General features: G+C 37.1%; 1 protein-coding gene across 7 annotated transcripts in view; it reads left to right on the top strand.

Annotated features, from left to right (window-relative positions):
• Positions 1–7,153, top strand: part of CUL2 (cullin 2) — a 156,937-nt gene extending 149,784 nt beyond the window's left edge. For 6 of the 7 annotated variants that reach the window (XM_047866153.1, XM_047866154.1, XM_047866150.1 and 3 more), the window contains 4 exons: positions 1,936–2,138; positions 3,894–3,995; positions 5,111–5,227; positions 6,252–7,153. In XM_047866153.1, the coding sequence (XP_047722109.1) occupies positions 1,936–2,138; positions 3,894–3,995; positions 5,111–5,227; positions 6,252–6,383 (554 nt within the window). In that variant the 3' untranslated portion in view covers positions 6,384–7,153. Of the gene's footprint in view, positions 1–1,935; positions 2,139–3,893; positions 4,026–5,110; positions 5,228–6,251 lie in introns of those variants that run through there. The other variant, XM_047866157.1, reaches the window with a different exon arrangement.
• Positions 7,154–23,795: the final 16,642 nt, after the last annotated feature.

The following is a 23,795-nucleotide window of genomic DNA, read 5'->3' as shown; positions in this document are numbered from 1 at the left end:
GGCTTATTTTTTCAAAGTATGTGCATATCAGAATGTTTTGTTCTAGTTTGAAGTTTCATCAAGTTTGCCAGCCTGTTCTGTAGGTAAAATGACCTCGTTTGTATCTTCTGTTTCTGTTTATGGCAGTAATTAAATGAATCGTCCAAATTTGGGATTTCCTACCCTGCCCCACATATTCCCTCTATGCTTTTCCCATTTTTTTTTTCTTCTGTGAGCTAATGAGTACTGTGGTACTTTTCAGTGGTACTGAAAAGGTGGCAAGAGGCCCATGTGCCCCTAATGCTGACAACTAAAAAATAGCAGGGGAAAAAAAAAAAGTATTACAAAACTAGTTTTCCTCTTATTAAATGTTGCAGAATGAACTTAATAATAAATGCTACATTGACCCTTTATTTACATTGACCCTTTCCTTGCATTGTCTCTTAATGTTCCTTGGGTTCTGGTGGTGATGAAAGACTGCTTGGTGTGGCAGGAGATGCATTCTGTGTCCAAACCCATGGCAGCGTGTTATAGCATCCATAAAGTGTTGCCTGAGGTCCCACTTCATCATCTGCATGTTTGATGCATTACTTCGTACTTGTTTCTGACATATGATTGAAACAGTCATATACAAATTATGTACAGTTTATGTGATATCTTGCTTCTCACCATATTTCCCAAACTTAAATGTTGAGGTGAGAGTCCTTAAAGTATTTTTGGTACTGATTGTTGGCAGGACACTCCTAATGTTAACTTTTTACTTAAACTCTGTTAAGCCCTCCTTTCATGAAAATTCAGAGATAAGGCATATTTTTCTTTAGGTGTTTCTAAATATCTGAATAACAGTTATTTTTGAAATAGGTTGAAGCACAATAAAAATTGGAATAGGCATCTGCATGATAATCAGTGGCAGAATTGACTTGATATCCTTTAAATTTTTTAATTACATAATGAATAAATAAGCACAACATCTTGATCAGAGATCCTAATTACCACTCACAGGGAGAATGTAGCCTCTGGGGTAAGTTCATGTGAAATATAGCCTCCTTGAGTATAATGTAGAGCTTTAAAACCAGATCTTGTAATGGTTTAGTTCATAATCCATTAATAGTCGAATAATTCAGGGTGTGTAAGAGACAGAGAGAAATACAGCCACTAAACCACAGCTTTATGCTTTATGTCCTAAAGGAAATTGTTGGTTGACCTGCGTTAACTTTACATGTTATAGAGTGCATACATGTTTGTCATACAGTTTATTATAAACTTTTCAGTGCACTGCCTCCCTGGGGTGTTGCAGAACTTCAGTGAGCCTAAACCCGCTGTATCCTTTATAGCTTTCCAGAGTAGTGTAGTATCTAGAACTTGTTTATTCTATCAACTATTTCATCAAAATAATGTATCTTTTTGTCTCTTCTCCCATTTGTTTGCCCCTAGAAAGTTACTGAGAAGAAAAATGTTTGTTTATGAGACAAAATAGCATTGTTAAATTTTGGCAGAAACTGCAGGTTAGAGCCACAGGAGAAGCATCTCCCGTGTGCTTGTAGACCTCCCTGTGTGGTTGAACCTTGCCAGATAGACACCCCTGAGGCAGTTACTGGTAGCAGGCTGTCATTCTCTCCTTTTGTCCATTTCTCCTCCTTCCCTCACCTCCTCTTACTGCTTTTTTTCATGCTTAAGTCTTAGCTTTCCTATTAACTTTTAGAGACATTGTTACCTACTGGTAGAGGTATTTTAGTTTAATTGTGATTTATACTGCCTACTCAAAACTAACAGCCCTCCCTCCACCCCCAAACAAACAAAATGATTACATTGCTGGCAAGAATGGCTTTATAACAATTTAATAAGTCCTTGGCTCATTCTTTCAGGAGAAAGTAGCTGAAATAAACAATTACTCAAGTAATTTTGAAATGTTTCTTTGATGATCAGTTTATTGTCACAATTTTGTTTTAATTGTAGGTGAAGTTAAAATGAACTATTTGGGCAAACCATATGTAGCCATGGTTACAACATACCAAATGGCAGTTCTTCTTGCCTTTAACAACAGTGAAACTGTCAGCTATAAAGAGCTTCAAGACAGCACTCAAATGAATGAAAAGGAACTGACAAAAACAATCAAATCATTACTTGATGTGAAAATGATTAACCATGATTCAGAAAAGGTATGGGGAATTTAAGCATTATAAACATTACAGCTTTTTCATGAGATGTTTGCAGTTTTTCAAGTAAGGTTATAATTGGCGATGTCCTTTGTACTTTGGAGCACACTTCAGTGCAGAGCCAGCTGCATCACTGCTTACAGCTGTGAGCTTGTGCAGTCACAGAGAAGTTGGTGACTGTGTGCCCTTTACAGTTTGATTTTATTTGTCCTGTGACAAACTGTGACAGTTTCCTGAAAATTGTGTAAGAATTGCCACTGAGTAGATACTGGTTAGTTGAGGTTAAAAACAGTAGCATATTGTAAATCTTTCTGTTTGTTTTTTTTTCCATGTGTTTAGTTGATATTTAATTACATGATTCTGTAATAGGAAATGACCATCTATTGATGTTTATTTGTGTGCATATTTAGTTTGTGTAACCATCCCAAATGCTCTCACTCTCCTGTTCCCTCATTCCAGGACTCAACTAATAACCACCATATATTTGTGATATCTGTCACAAGAAGAGCAAGCCAGTACTCTACTTCTTTTCTTTATAGCTTTTTTTTTCCTGATAACAAGTTTTTGTTGTCATTACAGTATATTTTAGACACTTAAATCGTGTTTAAAAAGCAGATATGAGTTAAGTGTCCTATTTCAAATTGTGCCTATAAGAAAAAATTCTCACAAATTGTGTTTCATTTTTGTTTTGGTGAACTTAATAGCCTACAGTTTCTCTCATCAGTTCATTTAATCCGATGATATTTTGTAGCCTATGATTGAGCAGCTTTAAATAGCATGTATTCTGAAAGTCAAATAAAGCTTTTCTTAATACTGAGAAATGATTAATTTTTCTGACTTCAGAATCTTAACAAAATATTAAATTCTTAATATTAAGATTTTAATTAATGCAATTAGTTATAATTTAAGCATGAATTTTTAAACTTAAAACTTAAAATTTTAAGTATAAATTTTTAGCTAAATTAAGTGCTTAAGAAGTTGTATAGTTTTCTAAAATGTATTATTTTTGCTGCCCAGGAGTGTTCAAAATAAATACAGATTGCTTATTCACACATTAAATTTTAATTATGAATGCCATTCCTTAGGAGAACTTCTTAGGTTATTATTGAAGATGGTTCATTTGCCAAGTGCTTTTTGATCCTGCTGATGGAGAAAACTCACTATAGGACATGAGTGGCTTTCTTAAGCCTGATAGAGAAGTTGTGATTATAAAAATTGGTTTGACAACTTTCACTTGAGAAAAGGCCACTTGCTTCTGGCAGAGTGAATAAAACATGAATTGGAGGGTAAACTTCATCAGAACCACGCCAGAGTCACGTGTGCCACGGGAAACCAGTTGCTTCTGTAGTCCAGTTATTTATCATCGATATTTTGTTACTGCAGCACAAGACCATTGGTTGCTCACTTTTTCAAAATGGGGTGACAGTAGGCCATAAAAATTAAAATGTTAAATTCTGTTTAAGCCAATGAGCTTTGACCCTTTATCTAGTGGTAATATACATAATAGTTGGGCCATAAAATAGCTTATTTCTAAATGTTAAACAGATTAAAATTCAAGTGTAAAACTAGAAAAGAATTGTTTTTTGCTTTCTTTGACAGAAGACAGTTACTTTTCTCTTAAATAATCTTTGTAATGTAAAATGATGAGAGTTGAGTCTTCTTTGCTTGGCCATTTCATTTTAAGGCATATTATTTGCAGCAACTCCTATTTAATGATTTTAATTTTGATAAATATGAATGAATTATTTTTAATTATAGGAAGACATTGATGCAGAATCTTCATTTTCATTAAATATGAACTTTAGCAGTAAAAGAACAAAATTTAAAATTACTACATCGATGCAGAAAGACACCCCACAGGTAAGTGCTTTTTAATGTTGTTTCTCTTGGAAATATTTAAGCATTGGACTTCACAAGTGTAACTGAGAGAATGCAAAACTTTGCACATCAAAAGTAATAATGTGATGCATTTTTTTTCTGGTTTAGTCTCTGCATTTACTAACCTTACAAACAAACAAACCCACTGCCAGTATCTTAGATTATAAAAATAGTAATATAATGGGTATTTAAGGAAAAGGGTATTGTAGTATTGTCACATTTGCTTTTAGACAAAATGTGGAACATTGCTTTGCATTCTTCACAAAAATTCCTACCTTGACTAGTGATATAATCTCTCACATTTTTCATTTGTAAAATAAAGAAAAGCTTTATAACACGTTTCTTTCAAAGAGAAGTTGAAAATGTTTCTAACTTTACATCCTGCCCCATGTCCAGTTAAAAGATAGGATGTCGGGCCCTCTCCAAGAACTTATTCCCCCATGGGAGACAGATGTTAGTTAATTATGACTAAATTTCAACACAAAAATGTTTGAGATCTCATTTTTCTCTAGGCTATTGAATAATAATTTATAATATGTGGGTTGTATTTTGTCTTTTAAAAGCTGTTATGAGAGCCCTATTGTGGCATTGCCTGCTTCTATGCCTCACTCTACTGTGTTTCCTTGAGCTGTGTGGAGATAGGCCCTTTGTGGCCCATCCTTCCCTGCTTCTCTGCTTGAGCCGAATAGAATCTTTCACAGCTCTTCTCCTTGAGGCCTGATCCAGTATGCACAGTTACTAAAGCATCTAAAAGCATATATGTGGTATATAGTCTGTACTCCACGACAGGACAGAAATTTGAAAATTATTGAAAATCTGACAATCATTTAAATTCTCCTTTATTGCTTATTTACATTAAATACATTTTACAGTAGTGTTAATTTTTTTAATAACCTTCCAACTTTAACCCAAGAAATTATAAATAACTCACTGTAGATATTCCTTTGGTAATGGTTATGTGGTAATGGGCACATGTTAACTACATAATTTGATGCTCAGTATTGATTGGAAATTTACTTAAACTCATTGATAGAATGAATTATGAAAGGTTCAGTGACTAGTGTCTCATTTGCTCTTTTTTCCCCTCTGTGAAACAGGAAATGGAGCAGACTAGAAGTGCTGTAGATGAGGACCGGAAAATGTATCTCCAAGCTGCTATAGTTCGTATCATGAAAGCACGAAAAGTACTTCGGCATAATGCCCTTATTCAAGAGGTAAAAGGCAGGGAAGTCCTCAAGGCTTTTTGGGGCAAAGGGTATTATCAATGTATGGATTAGGAATGTTTCTTTGTAAACATGATACAGAAATAATATGATTCCCAAATAGCATAAAGAAATGTCTCATTACTTAATGAGAACAGTACTCACTTACAATTTCAGTATTAAGTTCAGATTTCCCTTGGCTTAGATTTAGAGAGCTAAGTTCACCAGTATATTGAGCCTCCTGTCCAGTTATTGAAGGAAATTGACTGTATCAAGTATTCATTCATTCCATAAATATAGGAGTGTCTACCATGTGATAGAGTGTTATGCACGTCATTAGGGATGCGGTGCAGAGCAACACAAGATATGGTTCCTGACCGTCTAATAGGGAAGAAATACATGACTGAAGTAGTATGCAAGCAAAAAATATAAAATTCCATTAACATGCACTGAGAAAGAGATACAGTACTGTGAGAATGTACACGGAAGCATTGACTTAGGGGATTTGGGGGGAAGGTTTCTGGAGAAAGTGTTAGTTCAGCAAGGACTTGAAAGTTTGGCAAGGGTGAAATGGAAGTTGGAGCATGTGTACGTGTATTTAGATAGATTAGTGTATAGTTTAATTTTGTTATGTGTGAAAATTATTAGATTTTGCTATATCTGTGTTTTGCATTTTAATTCCTTCACAACATAAACATTAGGCTTTTCCCCTATTTTGCATAAAAATTTTTTGTCATCAAAATTGATTTAAATTGTTCCCTCTCTCCTTGTGTAATGCCCTCTGAGCTAAAACAGTTTAATACTGTTCATGGCATTCACTTGTTTGATGTATCATACCCATGAATTTAGGATGATTTTATTCAGTTTAATTAATATAATTCATAATTACTTTAAGCATACTTTTCCCATATGGATTAGGTCTATTTGATGGAACCTCACTCAATGCATTGGAAGCACGTCATAGCCGATTAGTTAGTAATGATTTATAACTGACTGATTAGCAGTAGTTTGACACATCAATGTCTCTCTCCAACAGGTGATTAGCCAGTCAAGAGCTAGGTTTAATCCTAGTATCAGCATGATTAAGAAGTGTATTGAAGTTCTGATAGACAAACAGTACATCGAACGCAGCCAAGCGTCAGCAGATGAATACAGTTACGTAGCGTGATGTCGCTCTCCTCTAGTGTGGGTGTGAGAAGATCATTGCCATCACCATTTGGTGTGTTCCTGTGGGAAAAAGCAGGCCTGTGCCTCCATAATTTGGTCATTTGGCAGCCCCTGTTTTTCTGCTGTTTACAACATCACCAGTGCCACGTCATGAGCGTCAGAGAAAATGCCTAGAGATATTTCAAGCTCATGTCATTATGACATTTCTTAAAACTTTATTAAAAGAATGAGTGAAGTATTGCTGAAATGTGGAAATTTGGTTGGGTACCATGCTTTTTCTCCCCTTCACGTTTGCAGTTGATGTGTGTTTTTTTTTTTTTAATGTATCTTAAAGGACATAAAATAAAAAACTTAAATATTGTAATATGACAGATAACCTAATAATTGTATCTACATTAAAATGACAAACATGATATTGCTGCTTGTCAAATAAAAAAAATAAAGAAATAGAATGCCTTTTTTATGTGGATGGAGCATCACACATAATAGTATAAATATAAATGTTCATGAGTCATCAAAGCAGCTAATGAAGCTTTAGTTGCATTTTTATCTGAATGGTTTAACTCGCTTTTTACTCCTACTTAAGTCCTACATGAAAAATGTCTAGATTATTGTTCTTGAATGCATAAAAATGCATTCAACATAAAGAATGTTTTATTTTTATGGACTGGAACTACATTGGATATGAGCATTTTGAATGTTGAGGATTTAATTCTATCAAGAGTTTCTGGTGATATGCTTACACCGCAGAAATAAAGGATGAGGAGAATATGTGGTGGCCTCAAGTCTGGATAGAAAGTGTTTCTCATCCAGAAGTTGTCTTTTATTTTCATAATACATTAATTCTAATGTAGACAAATACCCAGCTGTCTTACCTCTCCTTCTACCTTTCTCTGAGTTATAGGAGATCCTGTGATACCAGTGTATTCCTTCCATTCTCTTACCTGTGTATTACCCTTACACCCCTATACGTTTTGATACTAAATTCACTCTCATAAGTCATAGGTGTGCTTAGCAATGCGTAACCTAAATACCTTTTTTTTTGTCTGTATGGTGCATTACACCGGATGCCACTTATTATAGACATGAAATTCCACTATTTTGTTTATTATATATGTTAACAGCAGTATTAGACTACTCCAGTCTATTATATTTATTACCCATCTATAAGCTGGAATATTTTAAAGGATATCCCATGTGAATCATTTTACTTACAGTACTTTAGTTTGTATCTCTGACAGATAAGATCTTTTTTAAAAACAACAAAAACACAACTTTAATGACATTATTACACCTAACAAATAATTACTTAATATCATCTAATATGTGGTCTTGTTGCAAAAATGGCTTCTGCAGTTGGTTTGTTCGATTGCACTTTTTCTGACTCATGTCTCTTTAAGTGTTGGAAAAATCTAAGCTTATAACGACTTACTTATAAACTGTATCTCTCATTTACCTTTCTTTCTAGAGAGGAAGTAATGGCAAACCATACAATATTGTACATTCACTGTCAAAAAACAAACCTTGTTTTGATAACTTGTTGATAAAGTTTCCAAATTGACTCCTTTTTTCTTAAATATTTATAAATGTTAAATTAAGTCTTGGTATCTAAATTGTCAAGAAAATATATTATATTGAAAAATGGACAAAATACTTGTGTTGAGGTCTACAGAAGTGACTGCCAAGAGTTTTCTTCACATCTTTTTCTCATTTTACCAGAAAGGAAACATTAAAGATATACTCACGCATGAGGAGGAAGAGGCCAGATACACTTAACCAAGTCACCATCCAAGAGGGAGCAGCGTTCAGAATGAATTCTAGCACAGACCTTCTGCTGAGGAGAATGAAGGGAAGGCTGCAGTCTTGTCAAGTTAGGTCAGGCACTTGAAATCATTACGAGCCTAGTGCACAGCCCAGAGCACTAACCTGACAGGCCCTGTGTACGGCACCTAGTGCTTGTGGGCAGAGGAGGTCAAAGCTACAAAAGGGGAAGAAGCGGAAGGAGAGGAAAGGGTTCTCTGTGCTTTATCTTGGAAAACAAAAATAATGTGAGCAAAACTTTCAGAAGTTCTTAAAAAATTATTATTAATACTGAGGTAGTTAGTGTGTGAGTCAGTGATACATTTTCCAGCCAGACAGCATGCTGCTTTTGTTCACGTTCTGTCCTTCTCTTTGAAACCAGATTATTTTAATTGCTGCTGTAGTTTTATTCTAGGGGTTTAGTCTAAGATTTTATGACCGTTTGCTTTAATATAAACAAAGATATACTCTGGGGTTTGTGCTTTGCTTTATTTATAACGTACTACCTTTATAGGATTTTATAACCTGTATATGCTACAATGCTATAAAGTTCTGTTAATTTTTTTAACTTTTATTGAGTACAGACTGTGACTGGTGCTTCTTCATATGTTATTTTGTTTGACCTTCCGATAATCCTGTTAACCAGGCAATGCTCCTCTCTCATAGAAGAGGAAACCAAATGAAGAGTTTTCCAGGAGTCATTGTCAGGGACCGCAGAACCTGAATTTAAATCCTAGTCAAAATTGTGGACTTAATAAATACAGTCTCTCTCTTTCTCTTTCTCTCTCTCTCTCTCTATATATATAAAATAGCTTGTAAGATAGAAGTAACTTCATATGATACGTAAAGAATAGTTTTTCCTGACTTTTCAGAGCAAAAATTTGTTTCTAGGTGATTTGTGAGAATAAACACTTCATATTTGGGATGCCTGGGTGGCTCAGTCAGTTGAGTGTCTGACTTCAGCTCAGGGCATGATCTCACAAGTTTGAGCCCCACGTCAGGCTCTGTGCTGACAGCTCAGAGCCTGGAGCCTGCTTTGGATTCTGTGTCTCTCTCTTTCTCTGCCCTCCCCCACTCAAAAATAAATAAACATTAAAAAAACTTTTTTTAAACACTTCATATTTCAGTTTCTTAAGATATTTGAGATCTAAATATACATGTTAAGCAACTTTGCTCATAGCTGATTCTTGGCGGAAGGTACTTGTGAATTTAATATTTTACCTTCACATGTACAGCTATAGAATATCTATTTCGAGTGTATATATATATCCTTAATATACATATACTTAATGCAAACCTGTGTTCGGTTAAAATTTTTTGAGTTATAGTAGCAGTGGATAATTTATTGAGCTCTTAATCTTTGGTTCCTAGTACACATTCTTAGTTGAGCAAGGTCAAAGTAAATATATGAACTTTTAAAATACTAGGCCTAAGGGCAGTTGTACATAGACTGTAGCTAAATGAGTAGAAAAATATGGAGAGGTCCACTGGTTGAAGTTCATGAAGCAATCTAAAGCTGAAGCAATTAAGTGAGGCAATCCTTATGTGAGACATACAACCTCAAGGGCTAGACTTCATTAAAGGTAGGATTCATTGATGGGGAGAAGTCATTTTTATATGTAGTGACTATACGACACAGGAAATTCTAAGGATTTTTCCTTCCCCTGCTCTCCATCCATAGTTCAGCCAATTCACCTTTCATCATCTAACAAACATTTACTGGTGCCAGGGTATTATGTGAGTACAACTGCTGAAGTGATAAGCAAAAAAGATATAGTCTGTGCCAACATGGAACTTTTAGACTTGTAACAATCAGTCATAAGTACACCATTTCAAGTGTACATGCTTATGAAGGAAAGCCTTGGGTACTTTGAGAAGGGTTGCATAAGAGGTTAGAAGGGCAGGAAATGAGACAGAGCATATTCTAACCAGTAACAGCAAAGATTCTGAAGTAAGAAGCACCAGCTACAACCTAAGAATCAAAACATCTCTGAATGAATGATGTGGATTTTACACAGGGGAGTTACATTTGTGCATATATATATATATATATTTTTTTTCCCTTGGGTGGTAGATGTATGAATATTCATTTCATTATGCTTTGTAGTGTACATATTTCAATTTGTTCTTTGGTGTTTGCAAACTATTTCAAAATCCTGTTTGCAAATTTCAGCGGAAAACGGGTAACCTGCATTAATGTGAAGAATAGACTCTAGAGGGCTGATGGCAAATAGTGTGGATACTTAGGAGACTGGTGAGGTGAGCAGTTACGGTGGTGACAGCGGCCATCTCCAGAGTGATAAAGTAGATAAAATTAACATCTTAATAATGGGTTAATTTGATAACACATCTTAATGGGTTGGGATGGGGTGAATGAGGGAGGATGGACCTATTGATTCAGTGAGTTAGGAGAACTTTGGAAGACGAAGAGGAACATAATGAGCTTGGTTATAACACCTTGCATCTGATGTGCTTTTGAGATAACCTAATGTAACAGGCCGTTGGCTATACAGGTCTGAAACTACTGCGTAGGTGCTCCTCTCCTGAATCTTAGAAACTATTACCTAGAGGCTTTTTGATCCATTCTCATTTCTTTGACTCTGTGCCATGAATTAACAATGTCCAGGTTAAATGTGATCAAAGAGAAACATTTATTACCACACAAATGTATTACATTTTGAATCACAAAAACAAGAATGGAAAAGCATGAGAATAGTCGTTTATACACGTTCTAAGATTTGTCTTTCTGTGCTTAAGTGGGTGGTCTTTGTTATCCCACTTTGAGGCAAGGACACATTGAAGTAGAGAAATTGAGCCAAAAGTTAATCTGCCATATGATTATTTCTTATATTCAGAAATCTTTGTCAGCTACTGGTTACACACTCCCCTTGAGGGAGAGATCTATCTGTGTTGCATTCTTCTGACAAGCTTAACTATATCATTTTTCAGCAAAAAAGAAGGAACTTTTGAGAACCAACTTGTGGAAAAGAACATAAAGGGCTTTTCTATTTTTATTTATTATTGTTTTCTTTTTCTCCATTGTTAGTAGCTTACTATTTATAGTTACAATAGTCGAAGAATTATAGCTTGTGTTGAAGTTAGCAATCCTGGAAGCAGGTAGGGGGTTGGCCAGATTGATACTTTCCTTGAAGAACTTTCTATGACCTTTATAAGCAGCCTGGGTTAGGTAGCTCGTGAGACTACCCCTAGCACAGCACTCAGTCATCTGCTGAGAGCCCCAACTTTTTTTTTTTTTTTTTTTTCAACATTTATTTTTGGGACAGAGAGAGACAGAGCATGAACGGGGGAGGGGCAGAGAGAGAGGGAGACACAGAATCGGAAACAGGCTCCAGGCTCCGAGCCATCAGCCCAGAGCCTGACGCGGGGCTCAAACTCACGGGCCGCGAGATCGTGACCTGGCTGAAGTCGGACGCTTAACCAACTGCGCCACCCAGGCGCCCCGGGCCCCAACTTTTAAAGTGAGTGCATTTTTACCTATTAGTTTGTCTCCTAGGGAAGAAGGTACAGATGTAAGCAAAGATCTACTTTTAGTAGGAATTGACTGGCTTAGCGAATACATTGTACCTAACATTTGGCCCAAGGAGGCCACTGATGCAGCAGACGTACTCTGACCTTAAAGGAAAAGTTGAATGCTGAATAGAAAAAACAAAGCTGTTTTAGTTGAACACTAAACGTGCTGGAGCAACAAAATTCAAATCAGTGCTATGCTGTGAGGTAAACATCTGAGATGCCTTGTTTAGATTGTGTGTTTTAAAATAATTATTTCTAAGTTTTGACAGCCAAGGTGAAGATCTTCAGCCATGTGGTAAATTGGAAATATGTGGTATAAGAAGAAGTCACTCTCCACTTGTAAGTTATGTGCTTGACCCGGGTTGGGACTGCCCTGTCCACTGCTCCACAGTACAGGAAAGAGTGGTACTCAGAGTAAGGAAGAAGTGTCCATAGCCCAACACCCCAACTTTTTTGCTTTCTTTTTTATGCTTTCACTGACATTGACCCAGGTCTGAGTGGAGGGAGCCGGTTTGCATTCCTTAGGAGATTGCCCAGTTAGGAGGTCAAACCTGGCTCTGGAAAAATCAGGCAGGCTCACTGCTGGCCCAGTAATTTAAATCCATTCTGATTAGATCCAAAGCTCTGAGACCAAGTGGAAATGCTGGAGGCAACTGATCTGGGATTCTCTGTGAAGCAGAGATAAAAGAAGGGAAGAACCAGACAGCTACCTTACTCATTTTTGTCCCTAGTAGACTGTCAAACCCAGCATGGATGACTCATAAAAGGGCAAGCAAGTGGCAAACTAAGGAATCTCCTGGGACCCAGTGGAACACAGTAGTAGAGTGGTATGGTTTCTGAAAATACACTAGAGGCACACACTGAGGTGTGATAACTCAGAATTAGGGCAAGTCCTCTTCTGTAAGTGTTTACTTTGTTAGCTTCTTTGGGCGTGGGATGGGCGTGCATGTGTTATTTTTATGACAATGATACAATAACTTGTATTTAGTTACATATGGAATAAGTTCACTCTTACTCTACTGGGTTGGAAAGTGTCCCCTTCCCCCAATTCATATCCACCCAGAATCTGTGAATGTGACCTTATTTGGCAATAGGGTCTTTGCAGTTGTAATCAAGTTAAGATGAGGTCATACTAGGTTCGTGTGGGCCCTAATACAGTGACTGGTGTCCTTCTAAGAAAATGAAAATTTGGACACACACAGGAGAGACATGTGAAGACATGTGAAGACAGAGATTGGAATAGTGCAGCAAGAAGCCAAGAACACCAGGGATGGCAGGGAACCACCAGAAACAGGGAAGAGGCAGAGCACCAACACCTTGGTTTTGGACTTCTAGCCTCCAGAATTGTGAGAGAATATATTTTGTTGTTTTAAGCCACCAAGTTTATGGTGCTTGGTTATGGCTGCCCAAGAAAATTAATACAGTTCCTTTTATATGTTTTTTAAATGGGTTTGTTTAAAAATTTTGGGGGGGCTTTTAATATTTTAAATAGTTTACGTTTTAATTAGGAGATTACACTTCCATATAAAAGCCAACTAAACACGAAATTTTCCAATTTTTCCTTAAAAAGAGAAAATATTTCCCAAAGAATCACCATTTACCAGATAAAGAATACATACACAAAAAGCCAAATGCTCACCCACAGGTATGATTGGTTAGCATATTTGGATAGAAGGTTGTTCTTAAACCTTGTATTCTATCTGATGTGAGCCTATAAACTGCACTGCTCTCTGGACATGTCTTCACTTCTGCCTCTGCTACATCTTCATGAAAATGCATATTACTGATCCCACATAAACCAGGAGAAAATGAGGAAGACTTGGAGCAAACCCAAGTCCATGGTCAGAACTACACAAAAAGGCCTTGGCCAATGCTGAGTATGTAGCATCCTATTTGTATGTAAAGTTAGGCACACACTGTAAAAAGAACTCACAAAGAGGAAAAACTCTGGTTAGATCCTAGCATGCATCTATAGTTATGTTTACTAATTATTTGCTGAAAAAAAGGCAATCAGTTTTCCAGGAAGCAGCCTTCTTTGTTGATTCTTCCTCTCCTCAATCTTTAATGTAAGAGTGTCTCTTGCTTCAGTTTTTAGACTTTTTCTGTCTACATCAACCTTTTAGTGATCTCACCCAGTGCAATGGCTTAAATGCTCTATACATACCAATGACATCCAAAATAGTAATATCCAGTCCAGGCCTCTCTCCCACATTCCAGAGGTGTATGTCCAATGACCAACTCCATCTCCATAGCTGGATTGATAATGAATATCTCTATGTTAACGTATCCAAAACAACTTCTATTCTTCCTCCAGCAACCTCAGACATGTTCTACATATAGCTTGCCCATCTCCGTTGATGGCAACTCCTGGTTTCTCAGGCCAAACCTTGGAGTTTTCTTTACTCATCTCTTTCACATCCTACTTGTTGGCTGTGTGTTCAGAGCATATTTGGAATCTGGCAGATGGGTTGCATCAGGGACAATGACAGTAATCCAGCAGATTAGCAGGTTTATGTATCAAGAAGCAGGCTGCAGATAAGCATATCAGCATGACTAGAGGCAAGGGACACTGATTCATGTGGACAAAGAAGCTGCATCAGCAAAGGAGTTAGCAGATGTCAGGGCCCAGCTCTAGAGCCTGGAATGTGCAAGCCAAGGCCCAGCATTTTCATAACAGAGGTCTAAGTACAAGAAGCAAGGCAAAACCTCAGTTAACCCAAGTGGAGCCTAAAGGTCTCAGAGATAGGAAGAAGTTCACTCATCAGAAATGGACACCAGACAACCCTGAACTAGCAGTCTGGACTATATACCTCTTCTACTGCAGGGATTTGGTCTGGAGGCTGGAATGGGACTATACCTGCAAAAAAGGTATAGTCTTGGAGAGACTGCAAGATACGGGGTGATAATCAAGCTGGCCTGACACATTCTAACAAGACTACCAAGGAAAATTATTTCTCTTATACTCTGATTCCGAACAAGGAGGACAGACAGTTGAGTGTATGTACTGGGGACCTGGAGATGGTAGTTCCCAGAGTTAATGCATAGAGTTAGGTTGGCCTTAACAATCAAATAGTTAAACCTCTCACACTGAAAAATCCCCTTCCTTATGTTTTTGGCTTAAATGAAATAGCTTTGTCTTTCATGTGCAGCAGAAATACCCCAGGAGACACTTCCAGTTCTCCAGGTTAGAGTATAAATGGTCTGGGTTTTCCCTTTGTGAGCCAAATGCAAGGAACCTCTAAAATCTCTAGAGGGATTGCTTACATGAGAGCAAAAGCTACGTGTTTTGTTTGTTTTGTTGTTGTTTGGTTTTTCTTCCTCAGAAGAGGACTGAGGGCATTTTTTTCTTGACACCAGGCTGAAACTGCTTGAGCAACCAAAACTGTGCTTTTCTAGAACTGAAGCAGGGTTAAAGGTGTCTATGCCACTATGAATTGAGGAGTCTGGAAAAATTTCTGACCAAAAACACCCTACCTGAGTGTCTAAACTTTCTCTATTAGAGACTCCTCTGTATTTAAGAAGTGCAAGTTCCTGTTTATTGTGCAAACTGGTTTTTTGGAAGGGCTCCCACATTTCGGAGTGCCTCTGCTTTTCCACCAGTTGAACCCAGCAAGCCACCTTTCTATCTGCCTTGAGGGAGTAAGGTCACAAATCTTGAGCTCCGTTTGGAAGGAGACAATCTGAATGGTTCTGGAAGTGGGAGGATCAGCCCAGGAGACTATTAGGAAAAGGCAGGGACACTGGGAGGAAGCAAGGATTGGGGATAAAAACATTTCCCACAGTGCTCTCCTAGAGATCTTTACCTTCCTCTGGTGGTTTGAGTTCTGGCAAATAGGGGCATTCTTTGTAAGAAATGTAGACATTCTAGTATTAGGATGAGTTTTTACTATTTGGGGACGTGAAGTTTTGTCCCTCCAACCAGAGTGGCAGCATTTTGTCATGTTATCATGGCAACTGGTGTGTGTGTGTGTGTGTGTGTGTGTGTAGTGCAATATACAGTAAGATGATAGAGTGACTAGGAATGGATCACAAAAATGCTAAATAAGGATCTTGAAACAGAAACAATTCTATAAGCAAAACTCTGATAATAGCTGGAAACTAGAAGCACCAAACCATCTGATCAGAGCCATGGCCCACTGGGTCCGATCTGGGTCAAGGGGCAATAGGGTACTTAAAGCATTCTCAAGTTTTCATCTTATTAGTGAGGGAAAGGAACGCCTCGGTGGAAGGAAGTAGTTTGTACTATGTTTTCGTTTTTATATATAGTAGTAAATATTTGTTTATCTGTATTAGGTGTAGGATGGTAACCACTAGTGGAATGGAAAATTAGACCAGAGAAACTCTTACATTTTATGATCAATTGATTTTTGACAAGGGTGCCAAGATTCTTCAACAGGGAAATAATAGTCTTCCAAACAAGCAGTGTTAGGAGAACTGGATATCCATATACAGGTGAATGAATTTGGTCTCCTACCTCATACGATATACAAAATTAACTCAAAATGGATGAAAGACCTAAATGTATGAACTTAAAATATAAAACTCTTAAGAAAAACGTGTAAATTTTTATGATCTTGGATTAAGCAACAATTTGGTTTAGTTTTTTTTAGATAGGACACCAAAAGCATAAGCAACCAAAAGGAGCACTTGAGTGGCTCAGTTAAGTGTCTGACTTCAGCTCAGGCCATGATCTCATGGTTTGTGAGTTCAGGCCCCACATTGTGCTCCATGCTGACAAAGTGGAGCCTGGTTGGGATTCTGTCTTCTGCCTCTCCCCTACTCATGCTCACTCTCTCTCTCTCTCTCAAAATAAATAAATAAACTATAAAAAAATATTTTTAAAGTATAAGCAACCAATGAAAAAATAAATTGGATCTCAACAAAATTTAAAACTTTTTTTCTGTCAATGGACACCATCAGGAGAGTATAGAGTTGATAAAAGATGTAATTAAGGAAGATGGTGGAGTAGGAAGACCCTAAGCTCACCTCATCCCATGGATGCAACTAGATACCACTCACATCGGTGTAAATAACCCCAAAACTGGCCCAAAGACTGGCAGAACAACCTCCACAACTAAAGGTAGAGAAAAGGCCACATAGAAGAAGGTAGGAAGGGCAGAGATGTTGTTTTGGGGCAAAATGAACCATGGCCATCTGTGGTCAGGAGGAAGAGAGGGTCGCAGTGAAGGGCAAGAAACAGACTGTCATACTGGGAAGCCTTCACAAGGAAGATGAATCCCCATAACATTTGGCTTTGATAGCAAGAAGGGCTGAATTTTGTGAGCTCTTACAATTAGTGGGACTTAAAGCCTGGAATTTTAAAAGTTGATGGACTTGCTCTAGGAGAGCCCCAAGGGCATTAGGACATGAAGTTCTGCCCTTGAAGAGACACTACAACAAAGAGCAGTAGAGATACAGTGTAGAAGCAGCAATTTGAAAAACAAACAAAATACCTGGGCCATAGTGGAGGGAGAGTAATTTACACATCTCAGAGTGTGTCCTGGAGAGGCAGAGATCATGAGAAGACCCCTCTAGGAACAAAGTTGCTGACCGGTGCCATTTCCCTCCTCTACTCCCCAGCATAAACACACAACCACATGCAGAAACCAGCACAATATCCACACTTGCTACTAAACTTGCTTTTACCAAGCTCTGCCCCCTTACATTTCATTGGATTCACCCTTCCTAGTCACACTTGCGTCAGTCCTGTCACTGTGGGGCCCTTCCCTTAGAAGACTGGTGCAAACTTTGCCAACAATGGGATTCCTAACCTGCAATTTTGTGGGGCCTCCATTCCAGTGGCAACAGCACCAGGTCTCATTTAGCAAGCAGACCAGTGAACAGCTTGTTAAAATGACCCCCCCACCCCCACCCTGGTCAGGGACAGGCAAAAAGAGGCTCTGAAGATGAATGGACTGAAGGAAAAAGCAGCCAGGACTCAACAGCAGGGCACATGAAACACACATAAGAGACACTTCCCGAAGTGCCAGCTCCTGGGGAACAGGGGACTCTGCAGGGCACTACAGGACCTCTTCTGCATAAGGACATTCATGAGCTGGAGACGTAGCTAACATTTCTAACACAGAGAAAAAGACACAGAGAGTTAGACAAAATGAGACAGAGGCATATGTTCCAAATGAAAGAACAATACCAAACTATAGGAAGAGACCTAAGCAAAAATGGATATAGGTAATATGCATGATAAAGAATCGAAAGTGACGATCATAAAGATACTCACTGGACTTGAGAAATAGTAGGAAACATCAGTGATATCCTTAACAAAGAAATAAAAAGGAACCAATCAGATATGAAGGACACAATAAATGAAATTAAAAATACACTTGATACGGGGCGCCTGGGTGGCGCAGTCGGTTAAGCGTCCGACTTCAGCCAGGTCACGATCTCACGGTCTGTGAGTTCGAGCCCCGCGTCGGGCTCTGGGCTGATGGCTCAGAGCCTGGAACCTGCTTCCGATTCTGTGTCTCCCTCTCTCTCTCTGCCCCTCCCCCATTCATGCTCTGTCTCTCTCTGTCCCAAAAAATAAATAAATGTTGAAAAAAAAAATACACTTGATAGAATAAATAGGTTAGAGGAAACAGAGAAAAGAATAACCTGGAAGACAGGAATGAAAATTAATCATACTTAGCAAATGAGAGAAAGAATTATGAAAATGAGAATAGACTTAAGGAACTCAGTGACTCCATCAAGCATAACAACACTCACATGATAGGGATCCTAGAATAAGAAGGGAGAGAAAAGGGAGCAGAAAATTTATTTGAAGAAATAATAGCTGAAAAACTTCTCTACTGAGTGAAGGAAACAGATATCCAGGTCTAAGGGGCACAGAGATCCCCCAAAAAATCAAACCAAGGAGGTCCCACCAAAACATATATTAATTAATTTGGAAAAATTAGTGATAAAAAAAATAAAAGCAGCAATCGAAAAGAGAACAGAGAAACCCCATAAGGCTATCAGCAATTTTTTAAACAGAAACTTGCTGTCCACAAGACAGTGGCATGATATATTCAAAGTACTGAAAGGGAAAAATCTGCAGCCAAAAATACTATCCAGCAAGGCTATCATTCAGAATAGAAGAGATAAAAGAGTATCCCAAACAAAATCTAAAGGAGTTCATGACTACTAAACCAGCCCTACAAGAAATATTAAAGGGGACTCCTTGAGTGGAAAGGAAAGACCATAAATGTGAGTATGGAAAGGAAAAAAAAACACAGAAACTGTAAAAATAAATATTTCTGTAAAAAAGTCAAGGGATTCATAAAATAAAAGATGTAAAACATGACACAATATACCTAAAACGTTGGGGAGTGGCAGTGGAGTAAAGAATGGGTTCAAACTTATATGACCATTAACTTAATGTAGACTGCTATATACAGAAGATGTTCTATACAAACCAAATGGTAACCACAAATCAAAAACCAGTAATAAATATGCAAAGAATAAAAAGAAAGGAATCCAAGTATATCACTAAAGAAAGCCAGTAAACCATGAAAGAGGCAAGAAAATAAAGGATCAGAGAAAAACTACAAAAACAACCACAAAACAAATAACAATAAAATACATATCAATAATTACTTTGAATGAATGTAGATGGACTAAACACTCCAATCAAAAGACAAGGTGACAGAATGGGTTTTAATAAAAAACAAAAAAACAAGACCTGTCTATATGTTGCCTACAAGAAACTCATTTCATACCTAAAGACACCTGCAAATTGAAATGAGAGGATGGAGAAACACTTATCACACAAATTAATGTCAAAAGAAAGCCAGAGTAGCAATACTTATATTGGATAAAATTAACTTTAAAACAAAGACTACAGCAAGAGACAAAGAAGGACATTATATAATAATAAAGGGGACAGTCCGACAAAAAGATATAACAATTGTAAATATTTATATGCCTGACATGGGAACACCCATATACATAAAACAGTTAATAATAAACATAAAAGAACTAATTGAGGGGCGCCTGGGTGGCTCAGTTGGTTAAACGTCCGACTTCGGCTCAGGTCACGATCTCATGGTCCATGAGTTCGAGCCCCACGTCCGCTCTGTGCTGACAGCTCAGAGCCTGGAGCCTGCTTCAGATTCTGTGTCTCCCTCTCTCTCTCTCTGCTCTTCCCCCATTCATGTTCTGTCTCTCTCTGTCTCAAAAATAAATAAACATTAAAAAAAAAAAGAACTAATTGATAATAACACAATAAAAATAGGGCACTTTAAAACCCAGCTTACCCCAGTGGACAGGTGACCCAAACAGAAAATCAATAAGGAAACAGTATCTATGAATGACATACTGGACCAGATGGATTTAATAGATATATTCAGTACATTTCAACCTAAAACAGCAAAATACACATTCTTTTCAAAGTACATGGAACATTCTCCTGATAGATCACATATTAGGCCACAAAACAAGCCTCAGCAAATTCAAGAAGATTGAAGTCTTACCATGCATGTTTTCTGACAACTCTGGTATGAAACTAGAGATCAGCCACAAGAAATCTGGAAAGAACACAAATACGTGGACATTAGATAACATGATACTAAAGAACAGGTCAATCAAGAAATTAAAGAATAAATAAACTGCATGGAGGCAAATGACAATAAAAACACAATAATCCAAGATCTTAGGGATGCAGGAAAAGTGGTTCTAAGAGGAAAGTTTATACAATACAGGCCTACCTCAAGAAGCAAAAAAAATCTCAAATAAAGAACCTAATCTTACACCTAAAGGAGCTAGAAAAAGAACCACAAACAAAACCCCAAGCTAGCACAAGGAATGAAATAATAAATATTAGAGCAGAAATAAATGATATAGGAACTAAAAACAAAAGAAAACAATAGATAAGATCAATGAAGCCAGGAGCTGGTTCTTTGGAAAGATCAACCTCTACCTGGACTTACCAGAAAGAAAGAAAGAAAGAAAGAAAGAAAGAAAGAAAAGAAAAAGGGCAGGGGGGAGAGGGAAAGGCCAAATAAACAAAATCACTAATGAAAGAGAATAACAACACCACAGAAAAAAAGAGAATTTTAAGAGAATATTATGAAAAATTATATGCCAACAAATTGAACAACCTAGAAGAAATGGATAAATTCCTAGAAACATATAACCTACCAAAACTGAAGTAGAAAGAAATAGAAAATTTGAGCAGACCTAGCCAGTAAAGAAATTGAATCCGTAATCAATAAACTCCCAAAACACAAAAGTCCAGGACCAGACAACTTAACAAGTGAATTCTACCAAACGTTTATTTTTTAAAATGTTTATTTATTTTAAGAGAAAAAGCCTGAGTGGGGGAAGGGCAGAGAGAAAGGGAGAGACAGTCCTGACATGGGACTCCATGTTATGAACAATGAGATCATGACCTGAGCCAAAATCAAGAGTCAAACACTCAACTGACTGAGCCATTCAAGTACTCCTCTACCAAACATTTTAAAGAAAAAAATACTTATTCTTTTCAATGTATTCCAAAAAATAGAAGAGAAAGAAAAATTCCAAACTCTTCTATGAGGCCAGTATCACTCTGATACCAAAACCAGAAAAGACATCACAGATAAATATCTGTGATGATCACAAGCCAGTATCTATGATGAACATGGATGCAAAAATCCTCAACAAAATGCTAACATACCATATCCAATCATACATTAAAAGAAATTGTTCACCACAATCAAGTGGGATTTATTTCTGGAATGCAAGGGTGGTTCAATATTCACAAATGAATCAATATGATACATCTTATTAACAAGAGAAAAGATAAGAACCATATGATTATTTCAGTTGATGCAGAAAAAGCATCTGACAAAGTACAATATCCGCTCATGATAAAAACCCTGAACAAAGTAGGATTAGAGGGAACACACCTCAACAAACAAAGGCCTTAGATGAAAAACCCACAGTCAACATCATACTTAATGGGGAAAAAACTGACAGCTTTTCCCCTAGGGTTAGGAGCAAGACAAGGATGTCCACTCTTACCACTGTTATCCAGCATAGTACTGGAAGTTCTATCCACAGCAGTCAGACAACAAAAAGAAATAAAAGGCGTACAAATTGGTAAAGAAGGAGTAACATTTTCACTATTTGTAGATAACATAATACTATATATCAGGGGCGCCTGGGTGGCGCAGTCGGTTAAGCGTCCGACTTCAACCAGGTCACGATCTCGCGGTCCGTGAGTTCGAGTCCCGCGTCGGGCTCTGGGCTGATGGCTTGGAGCCTGGAGCCTGTTTCTGATTCTGTGTCTACCTCTCTCTCTGCCCTTCCCCCATTCATGCTCTGTCTCTCTCTGTCCCAAAAAATAAATAAACGTTGAAAATAAATAAATAAATAAATAAATAAAATGTGTCTCTTGTTTAAAAAAAAAAATACTATATATCAAAAGCCCTAAAGACTCCACCAAAAAACTACTAGAACTAATCAATGAATTCAGTAAAGTCGCAGGATACAAAAATCAATGTAGAGAAATCTGTTGCATTCCTATACACTAATAATGAAGCAGCAGAAAGTGAAATTAAGAAAACAATCTCATTTACAGTTGCACCAAAAAAATATATGTAAGAATAAACTTAACCAAAGAAGTGTATTATCTGTAATCTGAAAACGATGAAACATTGATGAGAAATTGAAGACAACACCAAGAAATGGAAAACCATGTCAATGGATTGGAAGAACAAAGTTTTAAAAATGTTTATATGTCACAAAGCAATCTACAGATTTAATGCAATCCCTATCAAAATACCAATAACATTTTTCATAGAACTAGAACAAATAATCCTAAAATTTGTATGGAACCACAAAAGACCCCAAATAGCCAAAGCAGTCTTGAAAAACAAAAACAAAATTGGAGGTATCACAACTCCAGACTTCAAGTTTTATTACAAAGCTGTAGTAATCAAAACAATAGTAATCTATTTTTATGGTACTGGCATAAGTGTAGATACATAGATCAAGAGAACAGAATAGAAAATCCAGAAATAAGCTCATAATTATATGGTCGATTAATCTTTGGCAAAGGAGGAAGGAATATACAATGGGAAAAAGTCTCTTCAATAATTGGTGTAGGGAAAACTGGATAGCAAGAATGAAATTGGACCACACTTTCTTTCATTATATATAAAGATAAACTCAAAATGGATTAAAGACCTAATTGTGGGACCTGAAACCATAAAAATCCTAGAAAATAGCATAGACAATAATTTCTCTGACATTAGTGGTAGCAATGTTTTTCTAGATATGCTTCCTGAGGCAAGGGAAATAAAAGCAAAAATAAACTGTTGGGACTACACTGAAATAAAAAGCTTCCACAAAGCTGAAGGACAGCGAAGGAAACAATCAACAAAACTGAAAGGTAACCTACTGAATGGGAGATGACATTTGCAAATGACATATCCAATAAAGGGTTAGTATCCAAAATATATAAAGAAATTATACAACTTAACACCCTAAAAACAAATTATACAATTAAGAAATGAGCAGAAGACATGAACAGACTTTTCTTCAAAGAAGACATCCAGATGGCTAACAGATACATGAAAAGATGTTCAACATCACTCATCATTCAAATCAGAACCACAATGAAATATCACCTCACAACTGTCAGAATAGCTAAACACACACACACACACACACACACACACACACACACACACATGAAATGACAAGCTTTGGTGAGGATGTGGAGGAAAAGGAACCTTTGTGCACAGTTGGTGGGAATACAAACTGGTGCAACCCCTGTGGAAAACAGTTTTGAAGTTTCTCAAAAACTTAAAAATAGAACTATCATATGATCCAGTAATTGCACTACTGGATATTTACCCCCCAAATACAAAAACACTAATTCAAAGGGATATATGTGCCCCATGATGATTGCAGAATTATTTACAATAGCCAAATTATGGAAGCAGCCCAAGAGTCCATCAATAGATGAATGGATAAAAAAACAGGTGGTATATAAAAAAAGAAGTGGTATATATACAATAGAATATTGTTCACTCAAAAAAGAATGAAATCTTGCCATTTACAACAATATGAATGGAGGTACTGAGTATAATGCTAGGCA

The sequence above is a fragment of the Prionailurus viverrinus genome, chromosome B4 (assembly GCF_022837055.1).
Source record: "Prionailurus viverrinus isolate Anna chromosome B4, UM_Priviv_1.0, whole genome shotgun sequence".
Classification (NCBI taxonomy): domain Eukaryota; kingdom Metazoa; phylum Chordata; class Mammalia; order Carnivora; family Felidae; genus Prionailurus; species Prionailurus viverrinus.
Note: the sequence above shows the minus strand (reverse complement) of the source record. Positions and strands in the feature narration are given on the sequence as shown.